The sequence below is a fragment of the Ursus americanus genome, chromosome 10 (assembly GCF_024610735.1).
Source record: "Ursus americanus isolate L20-20 chromosome 10, mUrsAme1.1.p, whole genome shotgun sequence".
Classification (NCBI taxonomy): Eukaryota; Metazoa; Chordata; class Mammalia; order Carnivora; family Ursidae; genus Ursus; species Ursus americanus.
In genome coordinates this window covers 12023978-12041060 of record NC_142136.1, presented here as the reverse complement: position 1 = coordinate 12041060, position 17083 = coordinate 12023978, and the positions used below count along the sequence as shown (strand labels likewise).

At 40.6% G+C, this 17083-nt stretch overlaps 1 protein-coding gene across 22 annotated transcripts in view; it reads right to left on the bottom strand.

The window, feature by feature from the left end:
- Positions 1-17083, bottom strand: part of DOCK9 (dedicator of cytokinesis 9) — a 294889-nt gene that overhangs the window by 139584 nt on the left and 138222 nt on the right. For all 22 annotated transcript variants that reach the window (XM_087865020.1, XM_087865025.1, XM_087865027.1 and 19 more), the window contains exons 3-7: positions 10614-10703; positions 6563-6645; positions 4519-4588; positions 2413-2508; positions 1316-1450 (exon numbers count right to left, since the gene is read on the bottom strand). In XM_087865020.1, coding sequence (XP_087721146.1) covers positions 1316-1450; positions 2413-2508; positions 4519-4588; positions 6563-6645; positions 10614-10703 — 474 coding nt within the window. The remainder of the gene's footprint in view (positions 1-1315; positions 1451-2412; positions 2509-4518; positions 4589-6562; positions 6646-10613; positions 10704-17083) is intronic.

Here is a 17083-nt window from a genome sequence, read left to right as displayed (position 1 = left end):
TTGCCACCCACCCACAGCAGGTGTCAGGTGTCTTTAACACCTCTGCTTTTTCCTTGGCTAATTCCTCTTCATCTCCTCCCTACCCAGACTCCTTGCTCACCTTCCTGCTTTCAAACCCACTTTAAATTCACGCGATCCTGTGTTTTACGGATCCTTGTATGTTACTGCCTTAGATCTTCCTGGAAAGTGGCAGGGGAGTGGGTGGATGGATGGGCAGATCGGGAAACTGGCAACTTGCTTTGAAAGACAATTCTGTGAAGGTATGGAAGGACCTACATCAAACTGGTAACAGCAGCTCTCTGGGAAAGGGAGAGATGGGGATCAAAAGGGACCTCCAGTTTATCTGTACAGTCTGATTTTTTAAATAATATGAGTATGTTATGAGTATATTATGCATGATTAAAAATAATTTTTAAGAATGACTCTACAATGGGGACGCCTGAGTGGCTCAGTTGGTTAAGTGTCTGACTTCAGCTCAGGTCATGATCCCAGGGTCCTGGGATGGAGTCCCACATCTGGCTCCCTGCTCATCGGGGAGCCTGCTTCTCCCTCTCCCTCTGCTCTTCCCCCCACTCATGCTCACTCATTCTCTCTCTCTCAAATAAATAAACAAAATTAAAAAAAAAAGAATAACTCTAAAACTGCAATAGCACTATGATATCAAAAATATCCAATATTGGCTGAATTCTTACCACGTACCAGCACTGCTCCACACTCTTTACATACATTAATTAATCCTCTCAGTAACCATATTTGACAATTACCCCTATTTAACAAATGAGGAAACTGAGGGACAGAGAGGATCAATGATGTCTCCAAGGTTATACAACTAGTAAGTGGTAGGGCAGGGATTTGAACTCAGTCTGGATCTGAAACCCAGTCTTTTGACTACCCTGCTACTGGTACTATGATTGTAGTGAGAGGCTCAGAACTGTTCTGGATATTTCCAAATCAATTCATCCAGACCTCTCAGTGGACCCTATTAAGGAAACATGATCATTACACACATTTCGCATATGAAGAAACTTTTGGTAACAGCCTGTCCAAGGTTACACAGCTGTCAAGCGGCTGAGCCATATCTCAAACACAGGAACTCACACACCAGGGTGCTAGGCCCAATACAACAGAACTCTGCTGGCTTTATGTGCCAGCTTCCACCATGAGGAAAAACAAGGCTTTACTCACCTGACAGTCAGCTAGTCTATTTCCACCCCAAATACTGCCACTCTTGGAAGTGTTTGCTTAAATCTGCTCATTCACAGATGGCACTCTTACAGATGAGAAAACTTGACGACAGAACCCTATTCATATTTACCTGAACCACGCCCATACAGGAATCCAGAAATATTGATCCTTTGGGTTCTTTGGAGATCTTTTCATCTTTATAAAAATTCAAATTGTAGGATCCATCACCGAGTTGAAGCAGGTGGAAAAACCGTCTTTTAAATGACTGAGAGAAGAATACACACACAGCTATTGTTTCAAAATGAAAAGAGTCACAATGTCTACCTATAACTCACAGCTGTATACATATGTAAAAAGCACTTCTATTCTCTCCAAAACAAATCCAGTTCTGGCCAACGCCCCAGGTAATGGTGAGTTAAGACTCTCCATCACATTTAATAATTTCAGTTCATTTAAATTCTGAGGCAGTGGTTCACTTAACATGCATGGGTCATTTTTCTCACCCACAGAATTTGATATTTTTACATAACCACCCAAAAGCAGTGCAATGAGTTCCAATTTGGGATGCAGCACAGAAGGATGGAAACTTTCTCAAATCCCCAGGGTTTCTTGCTCACACAGAACAGGAACTTTTCTCTGCCTCGTGACACTGAATGATTTTCCAGCCTCAGGATTATGATGATCAGCATTCCCCCTGAACTCTTTTTTATCTCCCTGTCCATCCTATCTCCCTTCCATTATTTCTCCTCTTTATTATTTATCCTGGTCTTTCTCTGGTTCTCCTTCTCTCCTGAATGGCTTTTTATACTGGTTTTGCTCTTCTCTTTGCAACCCCCTTCCAATTCAACAGTTTTCCCTTTAGACCTCAAGTTTTGCCTTTCCTGACCTTGTCACAGTAGACATCCCCAAAGTGATTAGATTTAGCCCCTGGGTGATGAGATCCTCTCTTGCAGTGGACACAGCGAAGAAAGCCCATGTCGGCGACTGTACCTTCACACCAGCCCAATGATGGTCTCATCATGCTGATGGTCGGGGGGTGAAGCAGGGGAAGTGGGGGGAAGGGGGACGGTACCAATGGGGATCCATCACCAGGGAGGCATCTTACTAACCGACAGTGTCACTTTTGTCAGGAAGAACAGCATACCCATTCATTTAGAGCATTATTCCCAAGACCTATAGCAGAGAGGGTTTAATGAGAGGGGGATGCAGGGTGATGGGCCGCCTTACCCTCATGGTCACGCTTATCGCACTGTTCACGTTGCCTTTGTACAGCCACCCGTGCTTGGTGATCCCGCCCTTCTGAGAGCCGAGGGAGGCAGCATCCTAGGAGAGAAGGCAAACCACAGTTGAGCTCCCATTACTACTAATCTTACTGGCTGTGAGTTTGGTCAAAGGGAAAATCATTCCACTGGTGCCAGGTGGCCCCATCCTGCCCCTTCCCTGGAGTCACCATCTGCCGCGAGTCACTCTGGAGTCTATTTGGCAGTAAAAGAGAGGGAGAAGCCTAAATTCCTGAAAATGCTCTAGCCCATTTAAAGGCAAAGCTAGTTTCAGTCCAAATTTTTATTTTTAAGTGTTTAATGAGCCACAGAAAGTACATACCATACTTGACCGCTCAGGTTGTAAGGTCTTGCCTGGTTTCATGAAAAATGTTTTCAAATTATACTCCCCTATAATTGGAGGACAAAAGCAAATTCCTGGAAATCTTCCCAGAGACTCGGTTCACGGGAAGGTGAATGAAGAAAGGAAGGAAATGAGAGGCACCAGAGAAAGGAGGGATGAAAGAAAGGGACGGGGCAGCAGCACGGAAGGAAAGACAAACACGAAGGCACAGAGACAGCAGAGAGGACAGGAGTCAGAAAAGTGCAGGGACACAGCCAGAAAAACAAAGAAACTCTCTGCTGCAGGTTCTGACTCCAGCTGTGGGCTCCAGTGTAGAGAGGTGAGCACGGGGCCGCCGGCTGCGCTGAAAATACGTCAGGCATACACTTGTACATCAGACGGACAGACAGATGACATGTGTCCACACACACATACACAGTGTGGCCAATCTGCTGCACCCTGGCCCAGGGCCCTCCACGCTCTCATTCGTGTGGCTCCTTTGTGGCCTCCTTGCCCCTCTAAGGCAGTGTCCGCTGGACACATCAGTGCATTCAGTGAGAAGAGAGGGCCACATGGAGTCACGTTACCTGACTCACACTTCCGAAGACTAGTCTCTAATAATGATCTTTCTTGCATAATCAAGTAGACAGTTGCAGAAAAACACATCTTATGTTCTGTTTTAGACCATTTCAGTATTAATATTGGTGGTTTTACTGTTATTATTAGCAATAAGAGAAATAACTTACCTGTCTAGGATCTTACAGTTTGTTGTGGGTCCTTACGTGCATTACTTCAATTGGTTCTCCTCTTACTAATAATCAGCACCAAGTCTTTTTTAAATATCTTTTTGTTTTGGATGACCACTTAACTCTTCCCAGAATTATTTTAGAAGTAGTTTCTAAAATAATTTGCTACCATGGACATTTTAACATTCTTGAATGGCCGGTATTATGGTTTAGCTGACAATAAATAATTAAATAAATAAACCCTTCCCCCGCCCCCAACTCACAATGAGGCATCTAAAGTTGAATAGGGGAGAAGGAGAAATTCAGAAACCGGTTACACTGACTTTTTATTAGGTTTCACTTGCTCAGTCACCTTAATGCCCAGCTCTCTTTATGCACTTCTCCAAGAGTAGGGGAAGTGGGCTTGTTTAAAGAAAAGACAGAAAAAGAAAAGCTTCTTAGTACCATGTGTTTCATTCAAAGCCATTACTGAAGAAAGAGCCAATTATTTTATTTAATTTTTTTTTATTATATTATGTTAATCACCATACAGTACATCCCTGGTTTCTGATGTAAAGTTCGATGATTCATCAGTTGCGTATAACACCCAGTGCACCATGCAATACGTGCCCTCCTTACTACCCATCACCAGCCTATCAAAAGTCTACTGCTGGCCAGTTTGTCTCAAGATATCCTGTTGAAAAACAACCTAAACTTAAGGTCTGAGTAATCTTGATATTTTTTAACAATGTAGCCAAATCTTATCCAGGCCTTTGAAAATGATCTCAGAACAAATAAACAAGACAGGAAGAACCTGTACTGCTAGGCAGTCAAGTTGAAAGGGAGAACTAACTTCAATCAATCCAACAATACATTTAAAAAAAAATTCTTCCCCTGTTTCAAGAAACATTCCAATTCCTCTTTTGGCTAAATGTTGGTAATTTTCCAACCAATCCTGCAAATCTGTAAACTAAATCAATTTTTAAATCTGCAAGTGATCACCTACCTCATCTTTGTCAACTTCTTCATCGACTTCATAGACATGAACTGGAAGTTTATCCAACTTGGCCACTTTGCTATAAAGAGAAAAAAGAAATCAGTTTTATAATCCATGTGTTTCTTCCCCTATCAGAGGAACCAACATCTAACAAATCCAAAGCTGGCCCACTCAGCTGAAGAATAAAGACAATCGGCACTACTGCTCCGCAAAGTGGCTGACCCAAGAGTTAGAGAGCCCCTAAAAGCCAAGCAGAAGAGCTGGCATAGATATATTAAAAATGGGAAAGTGTAGGGGTGCCTGGGTGGTTCAGTTGATTGAGTGTCCAACTCTTGATCTCAGCTCATGGGTTCAAGCCCCATGTTGGGCTCCATGGAGCCTACTTAAAAAAAAAGAAAGGGGGAAAGTGTATTAATAAATAAAGACTTGGTAAAATAATTTTTTTTAAGATTTATTTTATTTATTTGAGAGAGAGAGGGGGCATGAGTGGGGGAAGGGGCAGAGGGAGAATCTCAAGCAGACTCTGTGCTGAGTGCAGGGCCCGCCTTGGGGCTCAATCTCACAACCCTGAGATCATGACCTGAGCCAAAAATCAAGAGTCAGATGCTTAACTGACTGAGCCACCCAGGCACCACAGTGTAGTAACTTTTCAAATGAAATTTGTAAGAGAAAAGAGAAAATGGGGTTGTGGCCTTTAGAGTGGGAGGCACGGTCTCGACGATGACCGTGTTAACAACAGTGGACAGCATTTACTAAACAGTATGTTCGAAGCACTGGGCTTCACGTGTATTATCTCCTTCAGTCCTTTAGATGGTGGGGGCTGGTGTCAAGACCATTTAATAGATGAGAAGACTGAGGCTCACAGAGGGCACAGTGAGCAGAGGATGCAGGCAAACAGAATCTATGTTCTTAATCACTGTTAGAAACCTCCCTGTCTTTCTTACCACACAACTGGAAAATTATTAATGCCAAGGTGAAATCGACCAGTGGTAAAAGTATCCCATCCAGTAAGTTCACTACATCTCACAGTCCAGCTCTGTGATAGCCAGGAGAATAGTATGAACCAGACTATGAGTTGGAGATAGGCTAATCCAATCAAATGGACTTAAAAATCCCCAAATAAGTATTGGGTAAATATAGAACAAAGGAGCATAGGCATCTGGAGAAGATAATGCTGAAAGGGAGTGTTTTAAGCTGAGGTTCAAAAAGAGTCAATCTGGGAAGTTGGCTGAACACTCCTAAGGAGTGGCTGAACTACACGAAAAGGAAAAACAAACAGCTAGGTCCACTGAGAAGAGTTTCAACGGTTCAATCTCACAGATGCCACAAAACAGAGAAAAATGTATTAACAGGGTCTCCATTATAGGTAAAATTTTCATTGGCGATGGTTACTTTGGAAATACAACCCATCACTATTTGATTTTGATTTTCATAATCAGCTACACCTAAATTTACCAACTGCGTCATTCAGGATGTACCATTTGGTAACATAACCTCTCAAGGCAAGACCTACCTACCCATGGTTCACTTTAATAACCACTAATCAATACAAACACACTTATTTTTGGTGTATTCAAAACGTGCTAATACTTTAAAGAAGGTAAAGAAAATAGTCTGGGGAAATGTCTGCTCTTTGATTTACTTTTTTTTAACATAAAATTTATTCAGTATAAAATGCTTGTTATGTCTCTTCAAAATATTCTTTCAAAGATAAAACACACTGTAGCATTTGTATTTTCTTTGTCTTCTATTTCTCACAGAAAGTACTTTACCTGTTATGTTTTATCAGTGGTATCCTGAAAAGAACCACTGGCCATAACTAAGCCATCCATGTGTTTTTACCACTTACCAAGCCGAGAGTGCTAGGTTTGAGTCCTATTATCAAATACCCTGGAAATAACAGCTATTCCATATACATATGAACCATCTAGAAATATTTTGTCCAATTACTCTGATCGCATATGAAGTTACATACCTCCCTAAGCATTTCAAGTGCAAAAAATTGTTGCCCATGTGTATAACCCCACCTTGTGTGGTCTGACCATTTACTCACTTTGGAAGCTGTCGAAACTCTCCTGAGTAATCTTCAAATTTATAGTTCACAAGATGCCAGTCAGAGTTATAGGTTTTGATGCACTATGGGGGGGGATAAAAAATAGAAGCATAAGATGAAAAGAAAAAAGATAATGTGATGGCTTCTGGAGAACGTTTGGGAAGGTTTATGAATGCACATCCACACAAACATCAAAAAAAAAAAAAAAATGCTTTCACCTCCACCCTCTCGTGCCTGAAATTCCACCATCAGAGGTTCCTGTAAAGCTTAAAAAAATCACTAAAACATTACCCCTGGGAACGGGGTCACTTTAAGCTACCGTCATTCACGATCAGAGAGCAGATTTTACAAGGGGGCAAACTTCACCTCAGTTCTGCACTTACATAACAAACAGTGCACTGCTTCTGCCTTCAAAGCCCTTGGTTCTTAAAAAGTCATGTGCCCTCGACTAGAAGGAGAAAGTGGATGGAAAGTGCGAACCTAAAGACCTTTCATGGTGTTTACTAACGTTACAACTTGCTCTGTTCTGAAGTATACTATAAATCTGCCGTCGGTTTTTCCTTCCATTTGTAAGGACCATAGTGAGGTTATTAGGAGAAAAGATTCAGAGTCCAGTTCACAGTGGCATCGCAATGTCACCTTGTATGCGCACCTACACGCACGAACCAAAGTAGGGAGCTTTACCTTCTACCATGACGCCAACCTACCCGCTGCTGTAGCGCCCAGGGTTTGACCTGAAGCTACTTGGGCATCAACCTGCCCAAAGACACCAAGACCCTCCTCTGTCCCTGAAAGCCGGAAACAAATCTCCCATATGAAAATTACTCTCTGTACTAAGAAGTAAAAACAATCCTTATCACCAGAGGAAGAGACTTTAGAGTTGAGAAAGCTACAGAAATAAGCCTCATCATTTTTTTCTCATCTACTACCTTACAGTTCCTTACTAATTAAAGCTCCCAAACACCTGTCTTCTTTACCCTGTCAATTCCTCACAAATTTATTGTCTTTTTGTCTAAAATGTATAAAAACTGCCTGCCTTGGGCATTTCTTGGGGTTTCAGTTTCATTATTGGACCTCCATGTGCACATAATAAAATTTTGGGTTTTTTCCCTCCTGTTAATATTTCTCATATCAATTTAATTCCTACACCAGCTGGAAGAAACCCTGGGGGGAAAAAGTAAGCTTCTACGTCCCCTACATTGCATTAAACTACCTTACTACCCAACAGACTCAATGGACCAGCACGGTGTCTTTCACTCATCTGCCCAGGATGATCCACTAAGCAGCGTGCAGACTCCAAAGATTATAAGGCCGCATCCGCCAGAACTTCAAATATGAATGAGTCAAAATCAATAGGGGAAGCGTTCAATTAAGTTACCATCAGCTTAACTGATTTTCTGTACAGTCAGCTCTTGGCTACACGTATGTAAACTTGCGTGCAGAAAAACGCTGCATGAGTGAGTGAAATAAGTAAGTGAAGAGGCACTGCCACGTACTGACGTCTTACCTAGCTGACTTGACTCTGGCTGTGATCCACATCATGACCAACGTCTCTGTTCTGCGTACTTCACTTCATCGTTTAGATGGCCGACCTTATCGGTTTCACAGCTCATGCCCAAAGGCCTTCTGAAGCAAACTCCCCTCCACACCAAAGTCATGAATATAACTACAACGACAATATCGAGTGCCTCTCTCGTGCCAGACTCTATGCTAAGCACTCTACAGGCAAGGTCGTGAAGGGCGGGCAGTGTAAGATTTTTGTTATCGTTTTGAAAGCAGAGAAGGGTTAGGAGGAGAGGTGGATGGGGGAGCTGAACAACTTTTCAATCTCTTTGCCAGATAGTAATAAATGTTTTTAAATACTATTTCATTCTTGTAAATGCTTTCCTAAAATACCTTCAAAGCATTTTCACATTAAGAACATCGGACATCCACACTCAAAATTACATTCCAAACCAAGTGTGATTTCAGAATTACCTGCAGGTTTGGGTTTTCCCACTATTCTCTCTAGGTCCCTTAGCCCAGACAGGTCAAGTCTGACCAGGTGTGACACAGGCTTGTGCACGTGCTCCTATTCTCTGTTCAGCTTTCTGAACAAGCTCGGCAACTAAAATCATACCACCAAAGTCTCCAGCAGGACGTTAAACCTCCTCTGAAATATGACACGTACCTGCCCAGCTAAACAATAAACAAATAAGCACACACTTGTATACAATCAGTGCATTTATGAATGCAACACCTGAGTGCCCAGATTCTTAATATCTTAGGTAAAATGGGTAAGAAAGATAATTGTCATGTTTCAATATTTTACATTATAAGAAACTATACGAAACACAGTTAAGCAGTTAAACACAGGTAGCCAGAGAGTCATTCATTTACTATGCCCTTGTTGACAGTGCACAGCTAGCTTCTAAGGCTGAAGCATAGAATAAAGCGAGCAACCCCACCCCTCCGGGGATGTAGAAAAGTCTGGGAGATGAGGGGTTACATCAGAAATCAGCATCCAGAGAACTGTAACTCTAGAAAGACAGGGATCCCACTGGCTGATTTCATGACTGACCTTTCAAACTTGCGAAATTCAATAATATTTTGAAGTTAATACTGAAAGGTTTTTGAAGTTGTTTTAGAAAGAAAGCCATTAGGTCATTCTCGGCTGGACCAGAGGATGGAGAGGAAGTGCTGTTTCACTCCACCCTAGTGGCAGGGTCCCAAGAGGCCTGAGTCCTGCTGCTCTGGCAGCATAGCTCGAAGCTGTTACTGCTCAACAGGCGGTGACTGAAGAACTGAATGGAGAGTCGTCCCTCCAAAATCGTATTTCTTAAGCAATTGGGAGAACTGAATTAGTAATCAGTAAGTTGCTCCATGTTTTAAAATAGCAGGTCAACAAAATTCTTTCTGCAAAAGGCCAGATCGTAAGTACTTTCAGCTGTGAGGGTCACGTGGTTGCTGCGGCAAACACTCAACTCTGAGTTATAATGTGAAAATAGTCACAGTAACGAAGGCGTGTGGCTGTGCTGCAATAAAACTTTATTTACAAAAACAGGCTGCAGGCCAGACGTTGCCTGTGGGTCCATCACAGTTTGTCTACGTCCTGTTTTAAAATAAACATTTAAGACTATATAAACATATCTGGCTCTCTTTGTCCGGAATTAATTTTACTAATATCGTAGCAAGGAAGAAAGACAAGAAGTTCTTTTCAGAAGGATGAAAGATCATTACTTTTACAATTTTAAACACATATTTAATTTTTCGAAAATCTCAGTGGAAACTAAATATTGTGACCATGATCTTGTTATTTTAATTGGTCTTCACTTTTAAAAGCATAACTTCCCTGGGGTGGGCAAACTTACTGATGGGCATACGTATCATCTAAAAAGCAACTAGAAAAATAGGGATAAAAATGCCTTATTTTTAAATGAAAGAGCACTTCAAGAAACAAAATTAAAAGACCTAATTAGTTCATGTTATCTAAAAGCACCTGGAAGAAGAAACAAACACCCCAAGGCCGGGGTTGGGGGGGGAGCAGTCTAAATGCAGTAACTTCTCTCTCCTCTTTAACAAGATAATCATTATTTGTTCAAACAAGAGTGACAATAATCATACATTGATCAGAGATAGTGAGGCCCCACTCATTATCATCTGGCACTTCATGAGTATTGAACTAGTCTTGAAAATAAGTTACGTGTACAAACATATAAATGAAGTAAACAAATACATAAATGTATGCTAAGTCTCAGCTGAAAATAATCTCAATATCAAAGCCTCCACCAAAGATTCCCAGTGAGTTCATAAGAGTTACCCCTATTCTACACCTGTAAGTTCTGTAGAATTCATGTTTTAAACAGCCATCAGAAATGACCCATTGACATTTCTGTCTAAGCTTCAGACTCTGAAAACCCCATATTATTCTCCTGTTTTAACTTCCACTATAAAAGTGTAATTACATCTTTGACACTTTCTTGAAAATATCATCGAAGTTTAAAGAAGGGGGCGTGTTAGCAAAAAATGGCTTTTAAAATAACGTGTAAATTAATGTAGAAAAGCACATTACCTCCGTAACAAATAAGCTCTGTGCTTCCTCTTGCGCGTCTGCAGGAACCGTGGAGCACATGTACCGGCCCTGTCGCCTCAGAGTGGCTGTCTGTGGAGGAAAGCAGAGGGTTTGGTTACTCCGAGATGGAAAGGCGCCAGTCAGCCTCGGGGTGCAGCGGGGCCTCACAGGGACACATCACTTCGGTCTCTGCCAGCCCTCTGCTTCTTCCTCCTTGGGTCATGCACAACAGATCCCTTTGGGCACCAGTAAGTTCAAAGTCCTGTGCGCGGCAATGGCTCCTCCTTCTTTCTGGGTCAGGGGCATACAGCATAATGTTTAAGGCATACAGCATAATGTTTAAGGCATACAGCATAATGGTTTGCTTTACATCTGTTGTGAAATGAGGACTACGACAGGTTCGGCTAACGTTCATTTTCCCATATACGGTAAAAAGAAAAGGGAAAGGGAAAAAGACCTTTCTCCTTGTGATCCTTGAAATCTCCTAGGATTTACTGTCTTAAGAACTTTCCCATATATCATTCAGCCATATTCACAGTAGTCATCATGCAGTACATCACACCCCTAGTGCTTATTTATCTTACAAATGGAAGTTTGGACCTTCTGACTCCCATTCTCCAATTCTTTCTCCCCCTACCCTCCACCTCTGGTAACCACAAGTCTGATCTCTTTTTCTATGACTTCTGTCTTGTTTTGTTTTATTCCACATATAAGTGAGATCACACAGTATTTATCTTTCTCTGTCTGGCTTATCTCACTTAGCAAAATGCCGGCAAGGTCCATCATGTTGTTGCAAATGGTAGAATTTCCTCATTTCTAATGGCTTAATATTATTCTGTTGTAAATATATACCACAACTTCTTTATCCATTCATCTATCAATGGACACTTTAGTTGTTTCCATGTCTTGGCTCCCGTAAATAATGCTGCTATAAACACTGGGGTTCGGATATCTTTTTGAATTGTTTTCATTTCCTTTGGATATAGTCCCAGAAATGGGATTATTGGGGGTCATACAGTAGTTCTACTTTTAATTTTTTGAGGATCCTCCATACTCTTTTCCATAGTGACTTTACTAAATTACAATCCTACCAACAATGCACAAGGGTTCCCTTTTCTCCACATCCATGACAGCATCTGTTATCGCTTGTCTTTTTTTTTTTTCTTTCTTAACATGTTACGCCAATAGCTTTATTTACTTATTTTTGTTCTCTCTTATCTTTTGGATGACACCCATTCTAGCAGACAGGAGCTGGTATCTTATTGTGATTCTAATTTGCATTTCCCTAATGATTAGTGATGCTGAACATCTTTTCATGTACTTGTTGGCTTTTTGTACACCTTCTTTGGAAAAAATGTCTGCTCCCATCCTTTGTCCTTTTCAATGTGGGTTATTTGTTTTTTTGTTATTGAGTTGCATGAGTTCTTCATGTATTTTGGATATTAACCCCTGGATATATGGTTTGCAAACATTTTTTCCCATTCAATCGGTTGTCTCTTCTTCACTTTATTGATGGTTTCTTTTGCTTTGCTGAAGCTTTTGAGTCTAGTGTGGTCACAATTGTTTACTTTTTATTTTGTTGCTTTTCAAAGTACCATACCCCCCCCCAAATCATTACCAAGACTCATGTTAAGGAGCTTTATTCCAATGTTTTCTTCTTGGAGTTTCATGATTTCAGGTCTTACATATAAGTCTTTAATCCATTTTGAGTTCATTTCGTGAGTATTGTAAGACATGGGTCCAGCTTCATTCTTTCACTTGGGAGCAGCCAATTATCCCAGCACCATTTATTTTCTCTTCTCCATTCAGTATTCTTGGCTCCTTTGTTAAATATTAGTTGTATACACTTGGGTTTATTTGGGGCTCTAGATTCTGTTCCATCGGCCTATGCGTCTGTTTTTATGCTGGTACCATAGGATTTTGATGACTACAGCTTTATAAGTAGAGCTTGAAACAGGGTGTGTGATGCCTTCTGCTTCGTTCTTCTTTCTCAGGATTTCTTTGGCTCCTTGGGGTCTTCTGGGACTCCATATAAGTTTTGGGAGTGTTTTTTCTACTTCACATTCATCTCTTAGTTGCCTTTTGTCTCTGTTCTTGTTCACTGACACATCCCCAGTGCCTAACCAGCCCAGTAACCAGACAAGCAGAAGGTGCTCCATCAATAGCTGTTGAATAGATCTATGAACTGTGAATGCTACCACCCCTCCTTAACACTAGAACTGTTTTCATGTTTCAAGAGGATTAATACTTATTTTAAATAATAAAATGCCTCATGACTTCAGGCAGTAGCACATCCACCCTAATTAGGGTTATTTGGGAGGTACTGTTTTGTCAATATGGGGAAACTGAACCTCAGGCTTCAGAAAGAAATGTTCTAGATTTTTTCTCCTGAGGACTGTAATCCTTGGATACTATTAACAGATCATAGTTACAAAAACAGCATACATGAAAACATTTTGCTAAGAGAATCTACCCTGTCGTAGCTCTTCGTGGCTATTTAAGCTGGGATCTCCCAGCATTTGTCCCAAATGTTTTTCTTCTTCCTTTGGTTGGAGGAAACTTTAGGCCAAATCTGTGATCCCTCCCCTCCAGCACAGGTAGAAAACTTCACCGCATATATTTTATATATAATTTAATTTTATTTCCTGCCCCTGTTTTCTCAATGTTGTGCTTCCTTCACCTATTTTACTGATTTTTGCATAGTGCCAATCTTTGAAAGTAATCTTAAACCCTGTTTTTAGAATAAGTCCCCTTATTCTGAGGGAAGGGAAAGAAGGAACTCCATTCTCCACTGAAGTCCTTCATGGGTGAATTACTAATTCATTCAGCCTCTAAGAGGTCTTTGTAACCCTTGCTCTTGGTTTCTTTACAAATATCACAAATGGTGACCCTTATTTCTCACCTCTTCCCATGAAATACCATAGAGGTATGTGACAACAAGCACTGAAGAGGCATAATCTATTTTTTAAAAGTTTCCGAGTAACAAGTGATTCTAAGAGGTTGTCAAAACTATTAAAAATCAGGAATAATATAAGAAAAGGGGAATTGTTCAAGAAACTGTGTATGCTTCAAAGAAGGATTCACTCTACAGCCCTACCCATCTTGATGTATTTGGGTCTATCAAGATTTTTGAAACTAATTATTATACTTTAAAAGAAATATTCAGGAAATGCTCAGGTCAAGAAATGAGACTATTAGAGGCATTTCCAGCCCATTTCCCATCACAGCACTAGTCAAAAGAAAAAATTTACTACAGCATTCTCCCGGCAGAATTACCAACTCAAGAAACTTTAATTATGTGACACTTTTCCAAATGCCTCTAAGGTGAGAGAAATAGGATATGGATCTTTCTGATTCTTGCAGATCAGAGTGCCATTATTCTCTCACTTTATAAAGAAAACAACTTTAATCATTCTAGAGAGACCTGACCTTTAACAGATAAGAGAGCACTGGGCATAATTAAACCAATTGTCTATGTGTTTATTTACTACCCACCAGTACCAGAGTACTAGGTTTGAGTCCATTACCGATCAAGTACTAGCTCTGATTTTGACAAAGCTTAGTTTTCTGACAAGAGCCCTTTGCTCCCTCAGAGACTTCATCCAAATAAATTTAATGCATTTCTTAAAAACCGTTCACTTAACTGAGACATACTTCTGTAGTACATATCTAGCTTAAATGTTATTTTTATGTCTATTTCTTATTGTATACAAAATTGGATGTTTTAGATGATCTCTTTTAGATAGATGGCTGCTATCCTTCCCTATACATGCATGCTGTTCCTCACACCAAAAGGTAGAGACGATTTCCCTCTCCTTGAATCTAGGCTGGCTTTGACCAATCCAATGAAGTGGAAGTGGCATTCTGCCAGTTCCAAACTTAGCAAACTAGTAGCTCTGTTCTTCCTTCCTGGAAGACAACCACCACATTAAAAGTTTTACTACCTGAGACCACTATGCTGTGAGTAAGGCCAAACTAGCCATATGGAAAGGCCAGATACAGAAAGATGCCCCGTCAGCCCACAGCTGGTTTTAGCCAAACTGGTAGAAGTACCATGATATACGTGAGGAAGCATTCCAGACCCTGCAGATAGCAAGTCAAGCGGAACTACCTAACTGAGCCTTGATCAGATTTCAGAATTGTGAGAAATGATAAATTATTGCCCTAAATTACTAGGCTTTGGAGTGGTTTGTTATCAGCAATAAATAACTGTAACAGTTAAGAGATAGGACCATGTCCTAATTAACATACTGAAGAATACTGCTGTTTTCATGAAAATGTTTTCAAATACTAATCACAATATAGAGTTAGGGCAGAAGCATCAAGGGGACACGCGAAGCTGCAATCTGGTTTCCACATTCACCTTTCCTAGGACATTGGTCAGTGTCCGAAGAGTGGACAGGTAAGATAGAGAAAGATGTCTGTTGGACTTTAGGAGTGAATATCAATGTCTTCTCTTCCCCCAAAACATTGTACTGATCATTTTAGGGCTCAGCGTAAGTATCATTTCATCCATCTATCCATCCATCCATCCTTTACTGAGTCACTACTTACTACCACCAGACACAGAACTAGCAGCTGGAGACACCAAGTATGATAAAGTGTACTTGCTGTACCTATAAAGCTTATAGTCTGATGACAGAGGAAGAGGAGGAAATAAAGTATTAGAGTGCTATGAGTACTACAGAAGAATATGAGAGAAAGGGGCACAGAAGCACACGCTGATATGAGAGGAAAGAGGAAGGGAATCTAAACCCAACAGGGAGGAGAAAAGGACATCAAGAAGATTGTACGGGATAGTACAAGTTGTATTCAGTACAAAGCGGGCAGAAACTTGAGAGTTAAAAGAGCAGAATCAAAACATAATGAATTAGATTAGCTCTTTGGACACACAAAAGAGACCCATTAAATCCTAGAACTACAAATACATCCTATGCCAAAGGAAAAACTGCCCAGAACTCTAATTAAACTTGAACTAAAAAACACTGAAGAATGAAAAACCCCACCAACCTATAGCCTAATCAATGGTTTTAACTCATCTGGGGAAAGAATGAGCGAACAGAAAGAACAGGTCTTGCATAAGCAGAGCAATTTCATCAGTGTCTTTATCCCCACTTAAAAGGAAAAGTTGGAATCTATTGGCTGGGCCACCGGGGCACCATTAACATTGGACTTGGCACCAATGAGGAGCCACCACTTGATGTCCTCAGGTCCCAAGGTCTTCCCACTCCTTGCTGAGTCCAGCCTCACCAATTCACTTGTTTATAATGTGATTCCCATTTAGACTTTGCTAAGGAGAGAGAGCTGACACAGCCAATGAATGTATTCTGATCTGCTTTTTAATTCTAATTCTCAAGGCTCATTATTAAATGGCATTTGGTTAGTTCTCTTGTGCGGTTGTCTGCTACAAGTCAGTTCTCTGAGCCCAAAACAACTCTGGTCGCACTGAACAAATTCGGTTTCTGGACTTGCAAAGCTAAGATCTGATCCCAGACTTTATAAACCATGGCCCATGAGGTCCTGTCTGATAGCAGCTCGTCAATCTGTGACTCCATTATCCAAAACTATCTTGCAGGCACACATCCCACTTTCTCCTATCAGACTGTGGACTCCTCCGAGAGCAGGAGACATAGCCTCCTATCTGTATCTCTGTGCTAAGTACTCAATAAATGTTTCAAGAATGAATGAATAAAATAGTCAATGGAGATAGAAATAGGACTCTACCAATAATCATCCATTACTTGTATATAATTTTTTTCTGTTATTACAAATTGTTCTCTGGTCCATTATGAAAACTGAAGTCTTCCCTTGAAGACTACAGCATGAGTGAAGGCTCTATTTTAATTTCTCCATAGATTTGTTTATTAAAAGTCATATTTGGGTAATAGTCTATTGTATGCCAAATCGATTCACATTGAATTTTTGCAGTTTTATTAATCTGGCTTGTAACAGAGTCCCAATCAATACCTGGAGATTTATACTCAATGAACACTAAAGCTCTCCTCAAAAGTGGACTTAATTTTCTTTTTCATGGTTGTGATATTCTCTTCTATTTTTCTATCAGTTAAAATCATACTCCTGCTAAAAAAAATGGGTCTGTACCCACTTTATATAAAATCTACATCAAGGTGGACATTCAAAGAATATCATTCCCATTCCTATGTTTGGAAATAAATTATTTCCATTCTACTAAGAAAGTTTAGTGGCAGCATTCTCTAAGTAGCTTTCCACACTTGGAAGGGGGGAGGGAAGAAACATTTCACACTGTGAAGTGTGATAAGATCTGCAACTTAAATATAAATGCAGCTAGCATCTCCAACAACCACTCTGAATAGAAACCTCATAGTCCAAAGCACAATTTAAAAATAAAAGCCCTAGGGGCGACTGGGTGGCTCAGTTGGTTGATGATCTGACTCTTGATTTTGACTCAGGTCATGATCTCTGGGTCGTGAGATCCAGCCCCACGTCCA